Source organism: Varanus komodoensis, unplaced genomic scaffold (genome assembly GCF_004798865.1).
Source record: "Varanus komodoensis strain SLA01 unplaced genomic scaffold, ASM479886v1 scaffold1, whole genome shotgun sequence".
Classification (NCBI taxonomy): Eukaryota; Metazoa; Chordata; class Lepidosauria; order Squamata; family Varanidae; genus Varanus; species Varanus komodoensis.
Window position 1 is genome coordinate 68847677 of NW_025335268.1, and position 23692 is coordinate 68871368.

Below are 23692 nucleotides of genomic sequence, written 5' to 3' on the forward strand. Positions count from 1 at the left end.
TCTGATGGATGTTGAGGGAGGGTTCCTGTTTATGCTCCTTTTTCAGTTTTCATTCTATCCTAGCAGCAACAATCAGCAAGCATTAAAATAGTCCAACAAAAGGAAGGCCTATGAAAGCCCCAGTTTAGGGGACAAGTTGAAATGAATTTGGGCTGTACTCTATACACATTCTTCGGAGGCAGGGAAAAAGCATATTATCAGATCAAAATGCATACTATGGCATTTGGAATTATTTTCTAGCATAGGGGAATAGATACTGCAATGGGAACATTCAGGGCTGGGGGTTGAAGTTTAGAGTCTTGGCACCTCTTTTCATGTGCCCTGAAGCAAATAATATCTTAAGGTTGTAAGATGTTACAGATCAGATATAATGGTATATTTCTGCAAATGGATATTTTATCAATGGCAGTGTTTTGTAGCAGGACAACATCATACAAGAATAAGATGTTAAAAGTAAAGTTGTCGTTTTAATGGATTTGTTGGATCTGGTCCGCTTCTGAATTGCTGTCAGGGTGGAAGACAGAGGGTGGCTGCTGGCGCCGACTGGGACCTTCCAGACCCCCTCCACTCCCGTCTCGAGGCCCGTCATGGAGGTCTCCTCCTTTCCCCAACGACTGCACGGTGCTCCCTTGGAGGAGGAGGCCGTGCTTGTGCGTCCTTGATGCAGGCCCACCGCTGCTGTTGGGGATGCAGGGGGCAGTTCTCATTTGTGCACTCATCTGGATTCCAGGACAGAGGACGGGGGGAGGAGGCGGAGGGAGCTGGGGAACGTGGCACAAGACAGAGATGAGAGAAGCCCCGCTAACCCCAAGGCCCCTGTCCGCAAGCACTCAGACCGGCTGAGAACAGCCCAAATGCGCAGGTGTCTGGTGGGGGCCCTGGAGAGGAGTCAGAAGAATCCGGTACAAATCTTGGCCCCAGATGTGGCACTGGGAAACCCAGTTAGAGGACAGACATACAGAAAGGAGGCAGGCTCGCTTCCAAACAGGCCCTTCAGAAGGCATCTGCCCAGTACTGCTCAGAAGGAAGGTTTCTGGAAGTAGTTGTTAAGATCGGGTTCAACGAGCGGCTCTGGGCATGCACAGGGTTGCATCTGTTGTGTATCCTTTGGTGAATGAAGAGTCTTTGCAAAGAAATGACTTGTCGCCCTGAATGTGTAAAGGGAGGAAAACGCGGTTCACAGCAGCTGCAGAGCTGCAGGACAAGAGAGAGTCACTCAGCTCATGGCAGCTCTGCAGAGATCCTTTGCTCATCTCCATAAAGGAGAGACCCCTACCTGCCTTCTGGTCTGGGCAAGTGGAGCTGGTTTCCCCATGCTTCTGTCTCAGCTTGGAAAGAACCCTACATTAAGCTCACTAGGGCTTCCTCTCAAGTAAGTCCATAGGTGCACCGTAGTGGCGTTGATATGACTAGTACACATTGAGGAACTATGTCCAGGAGGAAGACCTGGCTGGGCTTTTAATGCACTGGGGCAAAATTTCATGGGTCTCTTCCAGGAAAGTCCCAAAAGCTCAATATGTGGGAATGCCCAAAGTCTTCAAAGACTCAGATGTGTTTGTGGGTCCACACAGATCGCCTGGACTGGACTGTGAAGCAGTGTGTGTCTGTGTCTGGGGGAGGGGAGACAACAGGAGAACCCCCAGAAATTAGCAACCTTAGCCAGAAATCAGCAGAGATATTTTTATGGGCCAGAAGAAGTTCTTCTGGTCTCCTAAAGTCTTATCATTCATAGGGTAGGTTTCATAGATTTCAATGGGCTCCTTGAACCCAAGTTCTGATAAAGTTGACCCTTTACAGGGATAAAAGAAATAAGAACCATTCTTATATCTATCTAGACAGAAAGAAAGGCCTGCAAGTCAAATCGCGAATGCTGGAAATCGGTGTACACACTACAGCTGGGTTGGACAGCCACCCTGTCTTGGGACTGTATGATGTCCTGGCCTTTAATTCAGCGGAATCTCTGTATCTTAAGAGATGCTTGTTTCTTTAAATCCCACATTACTTCTATTTGCACACTTCAGCCCCACACTTAGAAGGCAATCCGGCCACAGTATGACTCTCTCTGCCTATATTCTGGGCCATTTATTCTTCAAAGGTTCTTTCTAGAAGTTTCCAGGGGAAGTGCGGAAAATGCATCATTAGCTTCTTATTAATTTCAGTGTGCGTGCGTGCACATACACAGACAGACAGACAATTTTCTTAAAATAGTGGTGCTGCGACTTTAAATTACAGAACCGGCTTGGTGTTTAATGAGAGATTTAGCACAGCAGGGGTTCTGTTAAATTAAGTTGTGCCTTCACACCACAGTGGGAAAACAGGTGTATATTGGTTTAGAATTATGGAAATGTTGACTAATTCCAAGGCTTGTAATCAAACAGCAAGGCACCCAAGCAATATTTCCTTCCAAGAGACAGCATTAATCATTCATGCCTCACAGTGTTTTCTTCATGTCCACCAAAAAGTCTTTTCAAAGGGACAGAGAGGGTGTCAGAGCGTTTGTGTCTCCATTAAAGACAGAGGGGGATTTATCTGTTGGAGCCACGCGTAACGACAGAATTATAAAGATACCGACTCCATTTGAAATGGAGGCTGCAACAGAGAGAATGCAACTGTGGACAAATTGGGCCAGCGAGCCCTTTCTGGATTTTGACTTTCGATCAGCTCCAGGCTCTTAACTGGGAGGATAAGAGGGGGAAAGAGCATTTTCCAAGAGCATTTTCTGCACGAATCCCTGCAGTTGTGAGGGGCGCCTTCCACTAAGACAGCTGCATGCATGCCACCCTGTCCCTTCCAGAGCATTGCTAGGACATCAACTGTCGATCCTCTCGTGACCCATCTGTGCTGGGAGAGAGAAAGATGGCTGCTGTGGGTGCAGATTCTCAAGGGCTGCTGGCTGGGCTCCAAAAGAAGCATCCGGAGCAGGAGGGGGCCTGGGAATGTGCGCTATCCTGAGGGACAGAAGAGAGAAGTGGAGATGCTCATCTCAAGGCTGGGCTCCCCAGGTGGGCAGGTAGTCCCTGGGAACAGCCCAGAAGTTGCAGGAGGGGACTTGAGGCAGGGGAGTTTCTGAGGTGGGCATGGCTCTTGACCCTGTGATGCAGCACCAGCAGAAGAGGGCGATGATTCTCCAAAGGGGTAGAGCGTCACCTCACAGAGAGGAGGTGTGCTTGTTCTCGGAAGGCCCCTCCTGAAGGAATGGGGCCCCGGCATGCTCATAAGGAGTGTTCAGATTGGCTTGAAAGAACCACTCAGAGATTCATTCTGGGTGTTTGTGCATCTGGAAAATGCTTTGGTCCACGAATAACGTTGTGCAAGAAAGGCCTGCAGCTCTGAATGTGTGGAGGGAGGAACCCCAGTTCCCATCAATCTGAATCTCTGATGGAAACTAGGTGTACTTCTGATGGTTGATCTGGCTTTGCAGTGGCATGGCCAGAGAGAAAGAAGAGGGTAACAACAATCACAACAACAACAACAACAAGGCATCCTTCAATGCAAAAAGAGGGACGAGGCAGGGAGAGTAATTTTGCTGGGGCAAGTTCCGAGAGATATAGGAAGCACTGGAGGTTTTGCCTTTGGCCCATCGGTCAGTGCCTCTGCAGAACAAAGCACCAGAGGTCCCCGCTTCCCCTCCAGAAGCCCTCGCAGTAAGCAGTGTCCCCCCTTTTCCTGGTGCTTTTATCCCACTAGTTCCATAGGCAGCTCTCCAATTGCCTGGGACTCCTACCTTCAGATTTATTGCCTGGGACTCCTACCTTCAACAGTGCGCCAGCAGCAGCACAGGATCCTTTGGCTTGTCCAGGCCCACTGGCTTCTGCTAATCAGCCTTTTGATCCCTTCTCCCTTTGCACAGAGGCACCGTTCAGGGAGAGCAGGCGTGTCGCTGCCTTCCTTTGTTTCGTACTCTTTTATTATTCCTTTGCAGTTCGGACATTTCTGGCCAGCTCTCTGGAACCACACGCCAGAGAGCTTTGGCTATTGGTTGGTATAGGAATGGAACAGATCCAGAAACCCAGAAAATATTGTCACAGGCAATTTGTTGTGACTATATTATGCTTGGCATGCTCACCCAAAGGTGGGGATAACTTTAAAAGGAAGAAGAAGGGAATGATGTGTTGGTAGTGGGACTTCTTTGCATAAAATCGGCAGCATTTAAGGCATGGTTCCAGAGGGACGTCTTTGATAGGGTTGCAAATGTCCTGCCAGAGTTAGCCTTTCTTGCAGCCACTGAACTTCTTTTCTGCAAGCCAAGAGCAAGTCTGAGAATGCTTGGGACCCCTTCTTTGTGCAAAGAAGGAGAAGCCTGAGGCTGTGGAAGGTGGGCCTATTGCTTGCTGATCACAGTTCAGATAGATTCTGAGGAGGATGCGGAGGAGCGAGTGGGGAGAGGGGACTCTGAAGTTTCAAGGTTACCCACTGAAGTTCTTCAGGCTGGGTTTGAGTATCAGCCTGTTTTGAAAGCGGTGCAAGGGTTTTCAGGATGGTGGTATACAAGGGACCCAGTCTTTGGCCCAGTGGCAGCACCAGGAGAAATGAGCTGTCCAGCTGGTAGCACAGAGCCATCAGGACTAGTAGCCACTCCAGGAATTGTCCCAGTCCCCCTTTAAAGGTGTCCCAATGGATGGCCATCACAACCTCTCATGGAAGTGAATTCCATAGTTTCACTGGGATCTGTGGGAAGCTGTATCCCCTTTGATCTGTTGGGACCTTCCCACCCATTAGCTTCAAGTGATGACCCTGGATTCGATTGCCAAAAAAGAATGAGAAAAATGTTTCCCTCTACTCAAGCACGTGCAATTCCCTCCACTTCTATCATGTCTCTCCTTTATTTGCCTTCCTGCTAATCTGAACCATCTTGGCTCTTGTGACCTTTTCTCATAGCAGAGTTGTGCCAACCCCGTGAACATTTTTATGGCCACTTTCAGTATTTTTTCCAGCTCTACGGTATCCCGTTTAGGTGCAGCAGGCAGAAATGTCCACTGCAACCCCAAGATCTCTTTTCGGCTCAGTCACTTCTAGCTCAGATCTCATCCGCGTACACTTGAAGTTGGGATCTTTTGCCCCTGTGTGCGTTACTTTACACTTGCTTACATTGAACTGCATTTGCCCAGTTCTCCCAGTCTGGAGAAATTCCTTGCAGCTCTTCACAATCCCTTTTGATTTTAAGCGCCCTGAATTGTTTGCTAAAAGCTCAATTCTCTTTGAACCCTGTGAAAAGTTTGGAGAAGACATAAAGAAGCCTTCAGAGGTGACAGATATGACTACACAACCATGTAACTATGCTCCCCACTACACAAGGACTCACACACCCTGAGGTGTGAATTCCTTATCTGCAGGCAAGGGATGCACCTCTTTGCGGATGACCAAGGTCTGGAGGCAAATGGGTGAGCGCTTTTGCCTTGAGCAATTTTACCTTCCAGCCAAATTGCATTGCCTTCACAGTATCCCCTGCTCTCAGAGGAAAGATCAGGCTTGAGGTGTGTGTGTGTGTGTAAGAGGGTACCAAAGCAAGAGCCGATGGAAGCTGCAAAGTTAATTCAGACAGGTAGGAAAGAATAATACATTCTGGAGGAGGGAAAGAGGCAACGTTTTGGGCTCCCAGTGTTCTGTTTGTATCGAAAACGTTCAGCAGCCAAAGTCTGGCTCAGCCTGCATCAAGGTCAGCCTCTCTGCAGAGGCAGAGGCAGCTTTTGTTATTCAATATGCTTTTGAGCGACACAATGTGAAGAAAAATCGGAAGGAAAAGAGCACTGCGCATCCAAAAGGACCGGTTCACATTTCATGTTTCCCCATACTCAAAAGGACCGGCTCTGCTCCATCCAGCACCATGCGGTTCTTTTAAAAGCGGCCCATGCTTTCCTTTTATTCGAAAATGCATTAAAATAACGAAGGCCTGTGTTCATCTGGGAGCTCCTTTGTATTGGCTCAGACCACTGGCCCATTTAACCCACCACTGTGGACACTGAATGGCATCGACTCCCCGGGGCTTGAGGGAAATCCCTCCCTATCCTGCCTGGAAAAGCCAGGCTATGTCCCCGCTCCGAACTACCCCATGGCATTAAGAGCAGCTTTTGTGCATCCTAATCAGATCACCATTGCGCTATCAGCTGGTGGCACTCCTGTTCCTTGAGCCACCAGGCCATTAACTTTGTCTGCAGGACCACAGCCATTGCCGGCACTAAGAGCTGGTGACGAGCACCTTCCGTAACACAGGAGCTTTCGTTCCTTTTCTTCCCCCTCCCCTTGCTTCCTTCCAGTTCCAGAACGATTACAGTGAAAGAAAGTAAATGTACTCACCCCAGGTAAAGTTTTAATATTGTGCAATGCATTCTGTGCCTCAAGTGCAGCTTTTCTTGTATAAAATGTTACGAAACAACAACCTACAGAGAGAAATTGAAAAGCTTTCAGAAATTACTGGGAATGGTTTGCTCAGCTACAAAAGAAAAGAAAGAGAAGGTGGAGGCAGACAATGACTGAGCAACATTATTATAGGAGGGCTGAAAATGCATTATAATGAGACTACATGAGCGGCACGGAGAAGAGAGATGCTTTATTGTTCAAAAAGGAGTTGGGGGAGAGATTAAAGTCCCCCACAATATTGTATCCATGCAGCACAACTACAGATTCAGCAAAGAGTTACTGCTCAGAAATTAAGTTAACCAAAAGTTCAATTGGCACCACATTGTGTAAACAATGGAATGTCCTTCCCCCCCACTGTAAGTTTTCCTGCATTGCTAGTACAGATTTGACAGAGGGAAAACCTATCAATGCAAGCTGCCCGTGAAACAAAGGACAGCTTAGGTGCTGGAGTTACCCATCAATGGCAGCTTTTCTTCATAACTCGCCACGTAGTCAGAAGGCCACAGTCCTAAGTTCTAAGCTAATATTTTCCTGGGTAGGAAGGAAGAAATGAAAGCCACAGGCAGGGCTGTCGAAGCCCTTTTAGCTCAGGGGCTGAATTCCATTTCAGAGATGCTCCCAGGACCTGCATTCCGGAGGTGAGGAGGGCTGAAGGCCACCCAAAATAGCAACACACATATTTTAAAACTCTAGGCATTTTGACCTTTTAGATTGGGGCAGGGGTAGCCTATGCAAAAGCTAGGAAGCAGCTGGCAACCTGGGGAAAGGGGCACCTCCTCTGAGAACCCCAGACTGAAACTCGGGGGGGGGGAGGGTGGCTCATTGTCCTCTGGTTCTTAGCTCCTGTTAAAGGAACGTGCAGGACAAGGTTCTTGGTGACAGTTTAGGTTAGGTGGGTCATGAGAGAGACTGTGCATGCTAGGTTGTAAAGGCCTGCAGTGGGAAGTCATAGTTTCCCATCAATGTGTCCCTACATCCTTAGGATCCACCAGTGGTTTCAGATTTCCTGTGATCTGCATCCTTCCTTGGCCCCAAAGTTTGCAACAACCTCCCATCCATAGAATGACCAGCTACCCTCCCATCACGTGTTGAGGTATTTTATTTATTTTTTTAAAATAGTTCCACGCTGTCCTATACAAAAATCATCCCGGGACAACTTAAAATAATTAGAACAATAAATAAACAGCATACATAATATCAACAAAGACAAACTGCGACTGTAAATACGAAAACCAGTTAAAATTCCTTAATCCTTAAAATAATGGGTAAATAAAAAGGTTTTTACCTGGCACCGAAAAGAATATGAAGTCGGCGCCAGGCAAACCTCTCTGGGGAGCACCTTCCACAATACCACCTCCCAAAGCTCTGATGCTCGTTTGTTGGTTGCAGAGGTCGAATAATCCCACTGGCACAAGTCCCAAGACAGTTGGGATGACAAGGCCGACACCTGGAATCTTTGGGCAACTGCTTGGGCCCATGCACCCCAATGGGGGCCACTGGTACTGATCCCTAGGCTGGCCGGTAGCTGAGACGAACCATTTTACATCTCCTGCAATGTCTCCAAGCAAAGCTGTGTTGGGCATTCCTGGGGCATATAAAACAGCAGTGGTTCCATGCTGACTGAAGTGGTGGTCCTCTGGCTTGGCCTGGAGGAACATCACCAGATGAATCCACCAGGAGGCCCACCAGCAGAGGAGAGGGTTCACCAGTGGCCTGGGGGTATCCCTGCTTGCACACAAGACCTCAGAAACCATATCTGAGAAGTGTTGACCCAGATCTGTTTTACAACCTAACAGTGAGTTCAAGAATCAGCCCACCTTGAGTACCTAAGATGCATCAAAATGGATTTTGCTGGGTCAAAACTGCTAGTCTTTCCGGTTCCAACCTCTCCCTGCCAGTAATAGCTACACACCCTCCAGATGTGCATCATTTTTATAGATTGTTTGTATTTTGGAAACAAAATCGCCTTCTCTTTCTCAGAAATAGTTTGTTCCTATTTCCTCTTAGGGAAGAAAATCCATCTGACGACAATACATTTTGCATCAGTGAGAAATCCTGCTCTACTGGAGGGAACCAAGTGACACGCCTTCTGTGGGGATAACACAATCTGCCCGGAGGCTGAATGGGATCTTTTCCTTAGGTGCAGAAAGATGTGAGCATAAAATGTACAACAGTGGATGGGGGTTGTAGTCAAAGACATCTTCAGGGTGCAAAGTTGGGGAAGGCTGGTTGAGGGGAAGCTGCAGGGAAGCACTGCAGGGAGGAAGAGCTAAATATCCTTCCATCTATGTGTTCGTTCCCTTTTACAAGTCCCCTCAGCCCTACTGAGGGAATACGGGTCTGGAAACCATTCACTTATTTGGTAGGATGGGCACGTGCCCCCCTTTCCATAGGCCTTTCCTCTGTTTGAAGGCACCCTAAAAACCGTAAGAAGACCAAGTTTTTCGGCGCCAGGCGAAGACCTTTTTATTTAAGCAGCATTTTAAATGTTAATATTATTGAATTTTATTTGGCCAGGGTGGCTTATTTTATATTGTATATTTGTATTTTATTTTAATGTATATATTTTAAAATGTTATTTATGATGATTTAACTTATTGTTGTAAGCCGCCCTGAGGCTTCAGCAAATGGGGCGGCATAAAAATGTGTTAATAAATAATAAAATAAAATAAAATTTAAACCAGCATCCTGTTCACCCAGTAACCAACCGGCACCTCACAAGATACCACAAGCAGAACATCAGTGAAATGGCACTCTTCTGCCCATGATCCCCAGCAACCTGTGTTCACAGGCATACTGCTTCTGACACCTGTGAGGACAAACAGGTGTGTGTAGCCTTCTCCGTTGATTTGCCCAGCATTTTTTAAAGCTATCCAGATTGATGGCCATTACAACATCTTGTGGTTGTGAATTCCACAGGACGACAGTGAGATGTCTATGTTATAACATTGCTTTCTAAACACGCATGTATATATAAAACTAGAATTTGCACATTCCATGCAACCCACCCATCCACTGATCTTGCCTGCCACTGCCTGTGGAGGTGACATGGGCAAATTTCTCCTTAATTGCCCTTGAAGACTTTGCAATGAGAACAGCTACTGACACGACACCGCCTTTCTCATGCCAGCGGCAACAGCCATGTTTCGGCTGCTGTAATACAGGGAGAAGCATAATCCACTGGATTGCTGAGCTGACTGCTGGGTTTCCGTGCACTTCTAGGCTGCGTTGTCAAGGAGCTGTCAGGAGAAAGGGCTCGAACGAACGCAAACAGATTCACCCTTAAATTTTCACAGTTGACAAGAGAGACCATTTGGCAATTATTTCAGCCTTTTAAGAATCATTATCACTATCAGTAAAGGACCATTAAATCAGCCAAAGACTGTACCTCTTGCATGCAGGTTTGCTTTCTGAAAAATTTAACCTTCTAAGATGCCTCTCCTTCCCTTCTCTCACTATCTGATAGTGATACTGATACAATTTCATACTGATGGTGAGTTCATACTGAGATGATTCCCTGTCCCAGCTCTTTGGAGGGGGAAGTCTTGCTTCTGAATATTCCAGAAAACAAGAGCTGTCTACAGCCACTAGACTGACCTCAGGCCTATGTGATCCCCATGAACTGTCCAGCCCTGTAGGGGTTATGGTGTCACTGAGAGGAGAGCTTGGGGGTGGACGAGCTGGCTAGTTCTGCTGGGGACCTGAATGCCCGGCAGCTGAATAAATGACATCAGTTTATTTCCTTGCAGAACTGATATTCCTCTCTACATACAACATGATTCCTGAGCAGTGAATAATAAAAAAAGAAAACAAAAACATTCAAAACACAGAATAAAATGATTTAAAATCAAATCCAATTATGGGATCTTAACACCCCATATAACGCAAATTGAATTCATATATTGTCTGTGCATGGTTCGTTAGCAAGGCAATCGGACATCAATATCCCTCATATTTGCTCTATTTGCATTGTTATTACAGGGCTGCGACTTATCCTTTGACCATCTGCCGTTGTGTCATCGCTTTGGCACCAAAATTTCCTTCTGAGTAACTGAAGCAGCACCTTGTGTGTCGAAACTTCTCCAGTGCATCCTGGCTTCTTACGATGTGTCTGAAGTATGGCAGCCTCAGTGTTTCGTTTTTGCTTCTAGGGAAAGGTCTGGCTTGAGTTGATCTAGGACCTGCTTGTCCATCTTTCTGTTGGTCCAGGATATTCCTAAAGCTCTCTTCTAGTACCGTGTTTCGAATGCATCTTTTTTCTTTTTGTCAGGTTTCTTCACTGTCCAGCTTCACACTGTGATTGGGACACAATAGTCTGGAAGATTTCAACCTTGTCTCCTTCAACTTGATGATTTTTTTCTAGTTTCTTCTTTGCTGCCCTCCGAAGTCTCAGTCTTCTTTGAATTTCTTGGCTGGACTCTCCCTTTGAATTGATGACTGTGCCAAGATATGTGAACTCTTTCACAATTTTACAGCACCTTAGCAAACTAGAAAATCTCTGGCTGGCTATGAAGTTTTGTTAGCAAGAAGAATCACATATTTCTCTTTGGACTGAGAGGGACTCTCGCTTGCATTATGCATGTGATTAGACTCAGCTCATGCATTTCGTTCGAGGTGGGCAGTTCCTTGTTTTATTTCTGATTGGCGCTCTAGCTGAAGCTTATCCATTTCGAAATCTGAGGCTCCCTGGATTCTCCCAGGGCAAACTTGCATAGACATTTTGTGTTGGTGCACTTACGGATGTTGGTAATCTGCATCACTTCTGTTTCAGACTGGGCAAAGTTCTCAGCTGTGTCCAAGGCCTAAGCTGTGGCTGGTCTCGACTGGACTTTGAAAGGAGCCACCTTCGTAATGCGTCACTTGAGAATGGCTCATTTCAAACGGGCCATGGCTGGTAAGGTTCCAACAGTACAATGGGCTGCAACTGGTTAGGGGTGAAGGCAGAGGCAGCCATGTTGGGGGACGGGGCGTGCACTAATTAATTAATTATATTTACATCTCGCCTTTTTTCATTTCAAACAATGCAAGGCCACTTATGTTATTCTCCTCCTCCCAATCTTATCCTCACAACAACAACCCTGTGAGGTAGGTTGGGTTGAGAGTCTGGGACTGGCCCAAAGTCACCCAGTTACCTCCATGGCTGAGTGGGGACTAGAACCGAGATTGCCTGAGTCCCCATCCTGTGCTCTTAACCACTGCACCACAACGGCTTTCACAGCTGATATTTATTTATTATTATTCTATTGTAAGCCGTCCTGAGATGCTCGTGGTGTGTTCTCTAAACTGAACTGGTCTCTCCCATCAACTAGCAGACCTTCCTAAAGGTTGGCAGTTATTCTCTGCTGAGCAGACATACTTTGGCAAACATGGGCTTTCTGCTGTTTTGCAAAAGACTCTTGTCTTCTGAAAACAGAGGCTTCGGAGCACGGGTGGTTAAGACATTTCAAAATTCCAACAGCAAAGAGACAAAGGAGAGGAGAAAACAACAGATCTCCCGGAACTTCACTTTCCACCTTCAGAATGACTTTGCACTGCCTGTAAACCAAGCTGAATATGTCAGCATGCTTCGACAGATGCCTGGGAAGGGCAGTCGTCTTTTCTTTTCTGTTATAATTTTTCTTTTATAACTTCTTTTATATCGTTTATATTTTTTATTTATTTTATGTTATTAATTTTAATTTTATATTGTTATTTTTGTATTGTATTGTATTGTGTTGTAAGCCGCCCCGAGGCTTTGGCAAGGGGCGGCATAGAAATGTTCTAATAATAATAATAATAATAATAATAATAATAATAATAATAATAAGCCATGTCTCCCACCCCAACCGAAATTCTCACAATGCAATCATACAATATCGACTTCCCCATCTTTCCTTCTGCCAAAGGACAGCTCCTTCCCCATCCTCCTTTCCTCCTCTTACGTTGACAACTTGCTTCTCGCTTCAGCCCTCAAGTTTCCCAGCCAAAGACACGACCTTCTGCTTTTGCGCCTTTGTGCACCCTTTGCTTTCAAAGGGCAGTGGGTGTCCCTTCGGATCAGACAAAATACTGAAGGCAGAAACTGACAAAGCAGAGGGGACAAAAGCAGAAGCTATTGCTTCCTCTTTTGACGCAGCGCTAACTATATTGGGTGTATAAGGTTCCCTTCGCATCCAGTTAGAAGGCAACAAGTCACACCATGCCCAAGAAACCATAACATGCAGCCATTCTATCTCCTATCTCCTAAAATGCACCAAACAAATGAAAACGGCACAGAACACTACAGAAAGGTGCACAGAAAGGTGCACAGAATGACCTCCCTCCCTCTTCACATCATCCCCACACACACACACACACACACACACACACACACACAAAATGCAGCTACACTCTAAAATTTCCTAATAGATGTCTCTTCTCTATACAGAACAGGGATGGCTACAATCCTGGACATTTTACTCGGGACAGGAAGACGCTCAGGCCCTCCTGATGTTGAAGTTCCCACATGATGCAGGGAATGTTCTGAGCCTCAGTCCTTGCACGCTCACGAGACACAAGACAACCCTGCACACACCAGTGTGTTCCTAGCCACAGCCCTGGTGGCTCCCAACAACAGCGAAGTTGTGATTAGTTGTGCGTGTGAATGAGCAACATTCTGTGGTGAGGAACGATGTTAATAAGCTTCTGGAAGGGGAAACACATCAGCAGCTGTAAGGCTTGCCATCTAATCTTTCGACATCTGCCATTTTCAGTCCCCCCCCCCGTTCCCCCCCCCACCCCCACAAAAAGAAAAGAGTTTGGGGCTATCTTAAGTTGTGATTAAACCTGCTTTTGGCATTGCAACATTGACAACATGGGATAGGAGGAACAAGATCTTATCGCTGCAAATCTTCAAAGGGTTCTGACAATTTTCAAAAGAAAGGCACGTGGAATTTGCTTTTAGCTTCTTTCTAAGCCTAATAAAATAAAACTCTTCAAAAAAGTGGGAAAAAAGAGAAAGAAGTAGTCTGTAATGATTATCTGACGATGGAGTTCTCCTATTCTTCTCACAAAAAATAAAAAAGAACCCTAGCTAATAAATTTAATTCAGGATCCATTCACATTCAGGCCAACAGAATCGTCATGTTGTGAATTGGAAATTCTTTTAAAGGCTGCCTTTGAATTTTAAGCGGCTGGCAGATCGAGGAATGGAGGGCCCTGGAAGCCTAAATGACTGCAGTCTGGTGTGTGCCCACCCGCTCGCTCTCTCCCTGGCCTCGCCTTCTTCCACTGAATGACGGCAGAGCGGGCTCTCCTGGAACCTCAGGTGGGGTGCCAGCGGCTTGTAAAGGTGGCTGATTTTGAGCAAGGCTGAATTCAAGGCAGGGCCACGTCCTGATATTATGTCCCCTTCCACATCCCTGCACCACCATTTTAAATGATGTAGTGCAGCTCGTATTGCCAGGGAAAACTTCATGCCACACAGCTATGACACAGAAAGACAGTTGTGAAACATGCGCTGCCAGGAAGCCATGCAAAGAGCATGATCAATGCAGCCTTGCTAAAACCTGTAAATTAATTTTGCCGGCTGCAAGATGCAAAGCGGGACATGCAGAGGAGGCAGCACTGTTCTACTCCAGACTTCTACTTTAAATTTATAAAAGCAATTACGATATAAAAAGATTGCCCCCTCCTATTGGGGGGGGCATGTGAGTCAGAGAGAGCAGATATCTGGAACTGTTAATTTAGGAACAAGCTTTGGGAAATTGCCATTTGGGCCAGCACTTATAAAAGAAACACTGCCTGCAGTTACTGGAGATTTGGGATGTTGGAAAAATCTGCAGAAAATCCAACTCTTTGGCTTTTTATTAACCCAGCTGTAGATTCTGCAGGAGAATGGCTTTTTTAGATTCCAAGGACTTGAAGTCTTTTTTTAAAAAATGGGGGATTTATCTAAATTCACACCTGAGTAAGGTGCATTAACGCAAATTCACACTTATGCTAATGGGCTTTAGCACAAGAGGAGAGTGTACAAGCCCAAAAAAATGCCTGATGCCATCTGGAACAAAAGATACCCTACAAAATATAGATGGGATGATTTTAAGAAAATCTACTGAAAACATGAAATTTTAATTGTGTTTTTACTAACTGTCTTTATGGACTGCCGAGAGAACTTTGGCTGTAGGAATGAAATAAATAAAATAAAAATAAATAAAAGCATGTGGAAGTTCTTGAATTTGTAGAGAAGGATGCTGTGTGCATACCAGCTGCTAAAATCATACCTAGAAGCTCTTACTTCTAATCCTCACCATGTGCTATTTCTCTTCAGTTAGTTAGCGATGAAGGAAGTGCACTCTTATTTCATACTGGCGAACTTACAACGAACCCTTCTTTCATTCAGGCAATTTCTAGTTATTAGCAGCCCAGGATGGGTGACTAAGAGGAACTAATTTTTAGGGCAAGATTTCTTTAGAGCAAGAGATCTTGTGTTTTGGACAAGGAAGGATGAATAGATGGATGAATCTGTCAGTTGATCTCACCCAGAGGTTTTTCTTTCGTTTCTGGTCATGCTCATTCCATAGAATCTCTGCACCAGCTAGAATGTGGTTTTTTTAAAATCCACATGGAAATTTACACACAAATATGCAATGTGCTAAGTAGGCATTTTGGGACACATTTTTAAAGGCACACATTTTGTGATACATACATACACTTATGGACTAAGGTATGCGTTTTTCTTTGTGCATTCTTCAGAGGTGTCCATACTAGCAAATACTTGTTTGGAAATGGATGCATTTTCAACAACACATTGTGTCTGGGTCTGTGTTGCAAACCAAACCAAACCAAACCAAAGCAAAACAAAACAAAACAAAACTAAACCTGTGTGTGTGTGTGTGTGTGTGTGTGTGTGTGTGTGTGTGTGTGTGAGAGAGAGAGAGAGAGAGAGAGAGAGAGAGTGAGAGAGAGAGAGAGAGAGAGAGAGAGAGAGAGAGAGAGAGAAGAGCAGTAGTTTGAAGAGTTTGGAACAACCAGCCTGGGAAGAGCAAGGGAAAAGTAAGTGAAATGAGCGCAGGGCCTCTTTCTGGAGATCTGAAGTGTGCGGGGGGTTTATTAGTGGTGGAACTGTCTTTGTGGAATATTCCGCACAGGGAGACTCTCATGGCACCTACGTTATGGTCATTTTGGTGCCCAGACATATTAAGAATGGCTTTCACAGCTCTATTTTGCTGCTGGCTAGAAACTAAGCCTGCATATGACAAAGGGAAATTTTGATATTCGGACTTTCTAACTGATAAAGTAACCTGGTACATAAAAGTGGAAGCTTCTGCAGAACGATTTACATACTGGGAATATAATTGTGTCTGTTCACTCAGTTTGAAGAAGCATCTGGCCTAAACACCATCTACAGTCTACAACCAACTGGGTTGCAAAACCGTAGACTCACTATTCAGACTGAAATGTGTTTTGTATCGCGGACTTTAGAGATGCAGGATAATACCAAAGCGCAGTCTGGGGAGAACTTTCTCCCCATAGTACCATGCAAAGATGTGCTGGGGCTTCATTTGCAACCTTTCCAGGGCAGTTCATGCAAAAGGAAACAATGAAAGCAGAGCATTAAAAAAAGCCCATCTCCCTAATAGAAGATGGTTAAAACAGGGCTGCAGATGGTTCAAAAGGCCTGGCAGATAAAGGAGGGGGAGAAAATTTCCTCCTGGTGATGATAACAGCTATGTCCATCTATCCTGCGTGTTGAAGTCCACAAATGCGGGGCCACAATCAAGAAGGCCCTGTCCCTTCCTACTTTCTTGATCCCAGGTTGATGGTGCCACATCCACACTCAGCCCAACTCTGTTATAGTCGGTCAGGGCTGTACCACATGGGGACGCACCCCATGTTTCATGTTCCTGGCCTCTTCCCCTCCCTGGCCTGTTCCCTTGCTGCACGCCCTGGAGGAATGAGGACTCCTCAAGCCACCGGATCAAAGCAGCCAACGCAAACTAATGGCCCCGAAGCCCATGTTGCTCTGCATTCAGGCGATGGCTGCATTTTTGATAAGCGGGCAGCGCTGGCTGTTCCTGCTGGCCTTTTGGCACTGGAGAGAGTCTTCAGAGAAACTGTAGCACGTCTTCCCCATACCCTCGCGAATACAAGCGCTCGCCATGAACGCCCTCTGTCTGGAAAATCGAGGTCTCTCTCTTCTCCCCCACCCCCCTTTTGACCTAGATTAAACCTGCTGCATTTCCAAGTCTTGTGGGAGGCAGCTAAGGCCTAACACACGCGCAGCAACCCTTCTTCATCCATTATTATGTAAATCCCAACTGAAGTGCTGTGCAGCGCCATTTGGGGAGGGGCAGCGTGGGTGGGGGAGAGAAATATCAAGGACAATATTGCTGGAATCTGCTTCCCCTCCACTCTTACCGGGTGGCTCTCTCTGAAATAAGCAACTTCTATTAAACCATTTTAAATGCCTAATAGCTGTAGGCCGTTTTTTTTAAAGGTATCTGAGGAATTTTAATGTATGTTTCTTTTCTCACAAGTGACAATCGCTGCTTTCAGAGGGTTCTTGAACTGCCAGGGGGTGAATGCATAATGAATGGGAAGTTTATGGCTAATCAGCTTGCAGGGAGAAGCACTCTGGGTGACGGGCACCGAGCGAAAGGGCAAGCTGGACCCCGTTGATCATGGACTGGCAAGTCCCACTGCACCTGCCCTGCAGTACGGGAGTACGGGAGGAGCACTGCAGTACGGGAGGAGCACAGAAGCACGGAGAACCATCAGCAAAGTCCTTCCCCAGTTCTTGTCCCTCAAGCACTTCCCAAAACTAGGTCTTTCAGTGGGCATCATGAATATTAAGGAGGGAGGGAAACCTTGGGGTGGCTAGCTCAGATACCGGGAAAACCCCCAGAGCCCGTGTCCAGACATTTCCCGGTCTGTCATATGAAATGCTGCAAGCAATGCCATTGTGCATGTGCAGAGCGACAGCCCTTTCACCTGCAACTGAGGATGCGGTTCTTACTCAGAGGATGCAAATTCCGAGCTGAACCGACATCCGGAAATAATTCCTCTAGAACAAGCACCAACTGTTACGATGGCGAGCTAATCAAATCATATCAAATCAAAAAGCCAAGAAATCACATTCCAGAGGTGGATGCTACTAATGGGAGATTCTGAGAACTTAAGAGGGCAAGACTTGTCCTTGGCAGCCCTTAGCTGTTGGTCTAGCAAAGACCATTGTTGACACCAGACTTCAGAATACAGCATGTGTGACAAAACAAGGTCAGGTCAGGTCAAGGGTCCATCTGGTCTAGCATTCTGTTCACGGCCAACCCACTGCTCGGAGGATCACATGAACTGGATATGCTGGGCTGCCATTTACATCTCCCACACTGCTGCAAAGCAGGACAGAGCATTTCCTGCATGATTGAGAAGATCGCCTCTGGAGTGGCAACTCCCAGGGAAAGCATCTTCTGTGTCTGAGGAACACCCTTCCCAGAGAGGCCCACCTGATGTCTTCACTGAATATGTCGAGACACCAGGTTAAGAAGACCTTTCTCTACCATCTCTGATAGTCACCTTTCCTGGTGGCTCAGTCACATTTTTACTTTTACGATCCCTGCATTTCTTGTTGGGCTTCTTTTCTCTGTTCCCCCACTGGAGTGGTGGATTTTGTAGTTTTAAACGACCCTGAGGGCATCTGCCAACTTGGTGACATATCCATATAATAATAATAAAAATGAACGATCATCACGTCTGGGTTACTGCATGGAACTGAAGTGGAAGCTTGATGGAGCGACCTGGCTTCCTTCTGCTTGCATCAACAAAGATAAGCCTGCCAGGTTCCAATAAGTACGTCAGAAGAACCATGCAAGACCAGACCGAAGTCCACCTTGTCCTGCCTTGTCTTTATACAGTGGCCAAGCTGCTCTCCACAGGATTCCACCAGCAGCAACAGCACTCTTCTACCCATGTTCCCCGGCAAGTTGTGTACAGAGTCATACTGCCTCTGATACTGAGGGTGGCAGGGAGCCATCAGGACTAGTAGCCACGCACAGCCTCTCCTCCAGGAATTTGTCTAGTTCCCTTACCAAGGGGGCCACCCGAGCACATGTGGCTCAAGAAATTGAGAGAACAGAGCAGGTCCTGGGTCACCCAGTAGAAAACTTATTTCCACTGTTGGAAATAGTTTTTTAATTTTCATTCTAGCATTGGTGTTTAAAAGACACTATGCAATGATTTCCCCTTCATAGATCACTGCCTTGTTGTAGCTCAATGACGCTATGAGCTCTGCCATGCAGGGCCACCCAAGACGGACAGGTCATAGCAGAGAGCTCTGACAAAACGTGATCCACTGGAGAAGGAAATGGCAACCCACTCCAGTATCTTTGCCATGAAAACCCCATGGACAGTACCAAAAGGCAAAAAGATATGATGCCGGAAGATGAGCCCCTCACATCGAAAGGTGTCCAATATGCTACTGGGGAAGAGCAAAGGGCTAGTACTACTAGCGCCAGAAAGAATGAAGCGACTGGTCAAAGCCGACAGGACACTCAGTTGCCGATGCATCTGGAGGTGAAAGGAAAGTCCGATGCTGCAAAGACCTATACTCCAGAGGAACCTGGAACGTAAGATCCATGAATCAAGGCAAGCTGGATGTGGTCAAACAAGAGATGACAAGACGGAACATCGACATCTTAGGAATCAGTGAACTAAAATGGACAGGAATGGGTGAATTTAATTCAGATGACCATCAGGTATACTGCTGTGGGCAAGAATCCCTCAGAAGAAATGGAGTAGCTTTCATAGCCAATAAAAGAGTTGGAAAAGCAGTACTGGGATACAATCTCCAAAATGACAGAATGGTCTCAGTTCGAATCCAAGGCAAATCATTCAACATCACAGTAGTCCAAGTCTATGCCCCAACCACTGGTGCTGAAGAGGCTGAAGCTGACTGGTTCTATGAAGGCCTACAAAACCTTCTAGAATTAACACCAAAAAATGATGTCCTTATCATCATGGGGGATTGGAATGCTAAAGTAGGAAGCCAAAAGATAACTGGAATAGCAGGCAAGTTTGGCCTTGGAGTACAAAATGAAGCAGGGCACAGGCTGGTAGAATTTCACATGCACTCATTTCACATGCTAGCAAAATTATGCTTAAAATCTTACAAGCTAGGCTCCAGCAGTATGTGGACCGAGAACTACCAGAAGTACAGGCAGGATTTCGAAGAGGGAGAGGAACTAGAGATCAAATTGCCAACATATGCTGGATCATGGAGAAAACCAGAGAGTTCCAGAAAAACATCTACTTCTGCTTCATTGACTATGCTAAAGCCTTTGATTGTGTGGATCACAACAAATTGTGGCAAGTTCTTAAAGAGACGGGAGTCCCAGGCCATCTTATTTGTCTCTTGAGAAACCTATATGCGGGTCAAGAAGCAACAGTGAGAACTGGACACGGAACCACTGATTGGTTCAAAATTGAGAAAGGAGTTCAGCAAGGCTGTATACTGTCGCCCTGCCTATTTAACTTATATGCAGAGCACATCATGAGAAAGGCGGGGCTAGATGAATCACCAGTTGGAATTAAGATTGCAGGGAGAAATATCAACAACCTCAGATATGCAGATGATACCACTCTAATGGCAGAGAGTGAAGAGGAATTAAAGAGCCTCTTGATGAGGGTGAAGGAGGAGAGCACAAAAGTTGGCTTGAAACTGAACATTAAGAAAACTAAGATCACGGCATCCGGTCCTATTCCTTCCTGGCAAATAGATGGGGAAGAAATGGAGGTAGTGACAGATTTTAATCAAAATCAAAGATCACCGCAGATGGGGACTGCAGCCAAGAAATTAAAAGATGCTTGCTGCTTGGGAGGAAAGCTATAGCAAATCTAGACAACATACTAAAAAGCAGAGACATCACCCTGCTGACAAAAGTCCGTATAGTCAAGGCTATGGTTTTCCCAGTTACAATGTATGGCTGTGAAAGTTGGACCATAAGGAAGGCTGAGTGCTGAAGAACTGAGGCCTTTGAATTGTGGTGCTGAGGAGACTCCTGCGAGTCCCTTGGACTGCAAGGCAATCAAACCGGTCAGTCCTAGAGGAGATCAACCCTGAGTGCTCTTTAGAAGGCCAGATCCTGAAGGTGAAACTCAAATACTTTGGCCACCTAATGAGAAGGAAGGACTCCCTGGAGAAGAGTCTAATGCTGGGAACAATAGATGGCAAAAGAAGAGGGGGATGGCAGAGGATGAGGTGGCTGGATGGGGTCACTGGGGCAGTTGGTGTGAGTTTAGGTGGACTCCAGGGGATGGTGGAGGACAGGGAGGCCTGGAGGGATGTTGTCCATGGGGTCGCGATGGGTCGGACGCGACTTCGCGACTAACAAGAACAACAACACGCAATGACTGAAAGCATGTTCATCAATAATAATAATAGAGGGTATTGTATATATATATTCAATAAGCACACACACAGATGATATAATTTGTAATTACACATAAATTATATGTGATATATAATACTTAATATAAATATATAATGCATTGTACATACATATAAATTATACATAGGATGATGATGATAATGATGATGATGATGATGGTGATGGTGATGGTGATGATGGTGATGAAGAATTTAAACCATATAAAATATATTGGTGCCTCTAGATTATGATGTTTCCCCCTCTCAATCCTGAGATTCAAATACCTTGCAAACTGGCCCAGGGTGGCATCTCAGGGTGGTAGAAAGATTTTTCTCCCCTTCCACCGAGTTCTTTCTTGCAACAGTCCTATAACGTAGGCAGGGCTAAGAAACCTGCCCAGGATCAGCTCCTGTGAGCTTTGTGACTTAAGTTCAATCTCTGCAGCTGAGTCGGATGCTCCACTCTTGCCCCAAGCTATTCCGCAGGAGCACTGTGAGGATACAATGAGGGAGAGGGGAAGACCTTCTCCCCTGGATGGAAGGCGCGGAAACGGGCAGCCACCACTGACAGGAGAAGCCAATTAGGGCGCACCTGCGCCATTAAAATCTGGCACAAGGAGTTAGCCTGAAGACGGGGCGGAAATTTAACATGTTGTGGCTTTCAACATTCTTCTGTGACTACCCGCTGATTTAGAGGCATTTAGCTATTTTATTCTGGGAGGGTTGTCACGTATGTTGCATCATGTTCATAGTACACACATCTTCAAGCTGTTTGATCTAAGCAAGCTTCCTTTTGCCCCTCAGCTTGTTAATGGTGGCATGCTGTTTCTTTAAAAAGCCCTTTCCTTTCCTTTCCTTTCCTTTCCTTTCCTTTCCTTTCCTTTCCTGCCCTTCCCCGCCCCCTTCTCTTTCTCTTTCTAAGTGGGGGCATTAAAGAAATGCTATATATATGAAAAGGGAACCTAGCTGCTAATGCCAGAATCTCTTCTCTGTTGAAACAACCCTATGCAGATGAAGACATAACCCTGCAGGTCTTTGAACTTTACAGGCAGTCCTTCATTTGCTTTGAATCCACAGCAGAACCTAAAACCTTTAAGCAGACATTCTGGCTTTGGAAGCTTCAAACAAAGAGTGAAACATACACAGGAACTCTCCCTCCCTCCCTCCCTCCCTCCCTCCCTCCCACACACACACACACACACACACACACCCTCTCAAGGGAGAAAAAGATCTTTGCAGCAACGGTCTTAAAAAAAAAAAAGCAGCAAGCTTCATTTTTATTGCTTCATGTTATTAATGATCAGGGGAAAAAAGACATCCAGAGCAGGTCTGTCCAAAGCATCTGCTCTGTTGCACTCAAGAAGCATCCCAATTAATGGCTTAGAGGAGCACCAAAATCCACACAGCTGCACAAAAAATAAAGAAAACGGTTTAGCCATAAAGATGCACATTGGCACAAAAACTTTTAATGATGGCTGCTCATGAGGAGAGACATTGCCACGATACAGACATAAATCAAGGTTCATGTGCTATGAAGGGCCAGGCCCCATGGAACATGGAACGTGTCTGTTCTGGGCTTCCGGGATGCCTTGCTGGAATGCAGGAAGTGTGCAAGCACCACAATTGTGTGTGAGGCACAGCACAATTCTTTTGGTGCTTTGATGCGGTGATGTCACAACAGAGCCAACCAGCTGAAAGTGAGTCTTATTTAGCTGTCATGGATCTTTCTTTTCCTGCTTTCTTTTAATTTTTTATTGTGCACGAGCCTTCCCATTAAAAATGCTAAAAGGAATAATAAGATAAAATAGCATAATGAATGTAGCAAAACAAAAGATGCTGCTAATAAATAAAATACTTTATTAAAAAATCTACTGGCAGGGAAAATGCAAAGAGATTAAACCATAGCTAATGCTTGCTGGGAGAAAGGCAAGGCAAGGCAAGGCAAGGCAAGGCAAGGCAAGGCAAGGCAAGGCAAGGCAAGGCAAGCCAAGCCAAGGTAAGGTCTTTATACAGTTAGCAAAGTACAAATCCACAAAACTTGAGCTGATACCAAACTTTTCCTTTTGGTTTGAGAATTATATTGCAAGCTGGGAAATAGATGGTCTTATAGTTGTTTCTGGTTTTGGGGTCCAGAAGCTGTGAATGGGACACATCCTGATTTTTTTTTAAAGCTGGAACAACATTGTCTTGCATTCCTATACAATGTCAGAAGGCAACTGAAGATGGGTCCCCTTAGCAAGAGTGTTCCGAGCCTAGATGTGGCCATCATGGGATGCTGCCCTTGCTTTCCTAGTTTGACAGCGCAGATCAATAGATGCTTCCTCCTTTAGAAATCATCAACAGCCATTCTAGAGGTGGGTGAGCATTCTGTTTCCGTTTGTTTCTTACATGTGGTCATGAACAAGCCGATGGAGGAAATGAAGCCACTAGAAGTCCAGAAACCACTGGAAGTTCCTATGTGCTACTAGTTCGTATGTAATATGAACTGGATATGACACATAGGGCAATTCTTCCAGAAGAAAAAGTCTGAATGCCCCCAAATCAGCAGATAATCAAGGGTCACCGAGGGATGGAATGTTGCTTGGCAGCCAGGTGGAGCCAGATGTGTTTCTAGATAGCTTATGCTTGTTGTGTATGAAACAGCCAGCACTTTCACTATATTTAGTAGTAGTAATGGGTTCATTCCATAGAAGCTTAGTCTGATTTGCCCTGCGGTTATATGCTGTTATATACTTCTGGCAGCTGAACCTGTGAACTCCCTGGTTATGACTAATGACTTCCAAGCCTTTTAAGTTTTGCTTTATTTAGCTACTTCAGCTAATCCACGTCCCATTTATCTTTGGAACATTCAATCAGAACCAGCTTACTTTCCTGTAATGCTCTCACCATCATAAAACTATTAGACCTTTAAGCAAACCACAGGAGAGCATTTCCTTCTTACAACACAACAGCAAT

At 45.6% G+C, this 23692-nt stretch overlaps 1 protein-coding gene across 25 annotated transcripts in view; it reads right to left on the bottom strand.

The window, feature by feature from the left end:
- Positions 1-23692, bottom strand: part of CELF2 (CUGBP Elav-like family member 2) — a 543991-nt gene that overhangs the window by 127129 nt on the left and 393170 nt on the right. For all 25 annotated transcript variants that reach the window (XM_044428119.1, XM_044428080.1, XM_044428088.1 and 22 more), the window contains one exon: positions 6295-6377. In XM_044428119.1, the coding sequence (XP_044284054.1) occupies positions 6295-6377 (83 nt within the window). The remainder of the gene's footprint in view (positions 1-6294; positions 6378-23692) is intronic.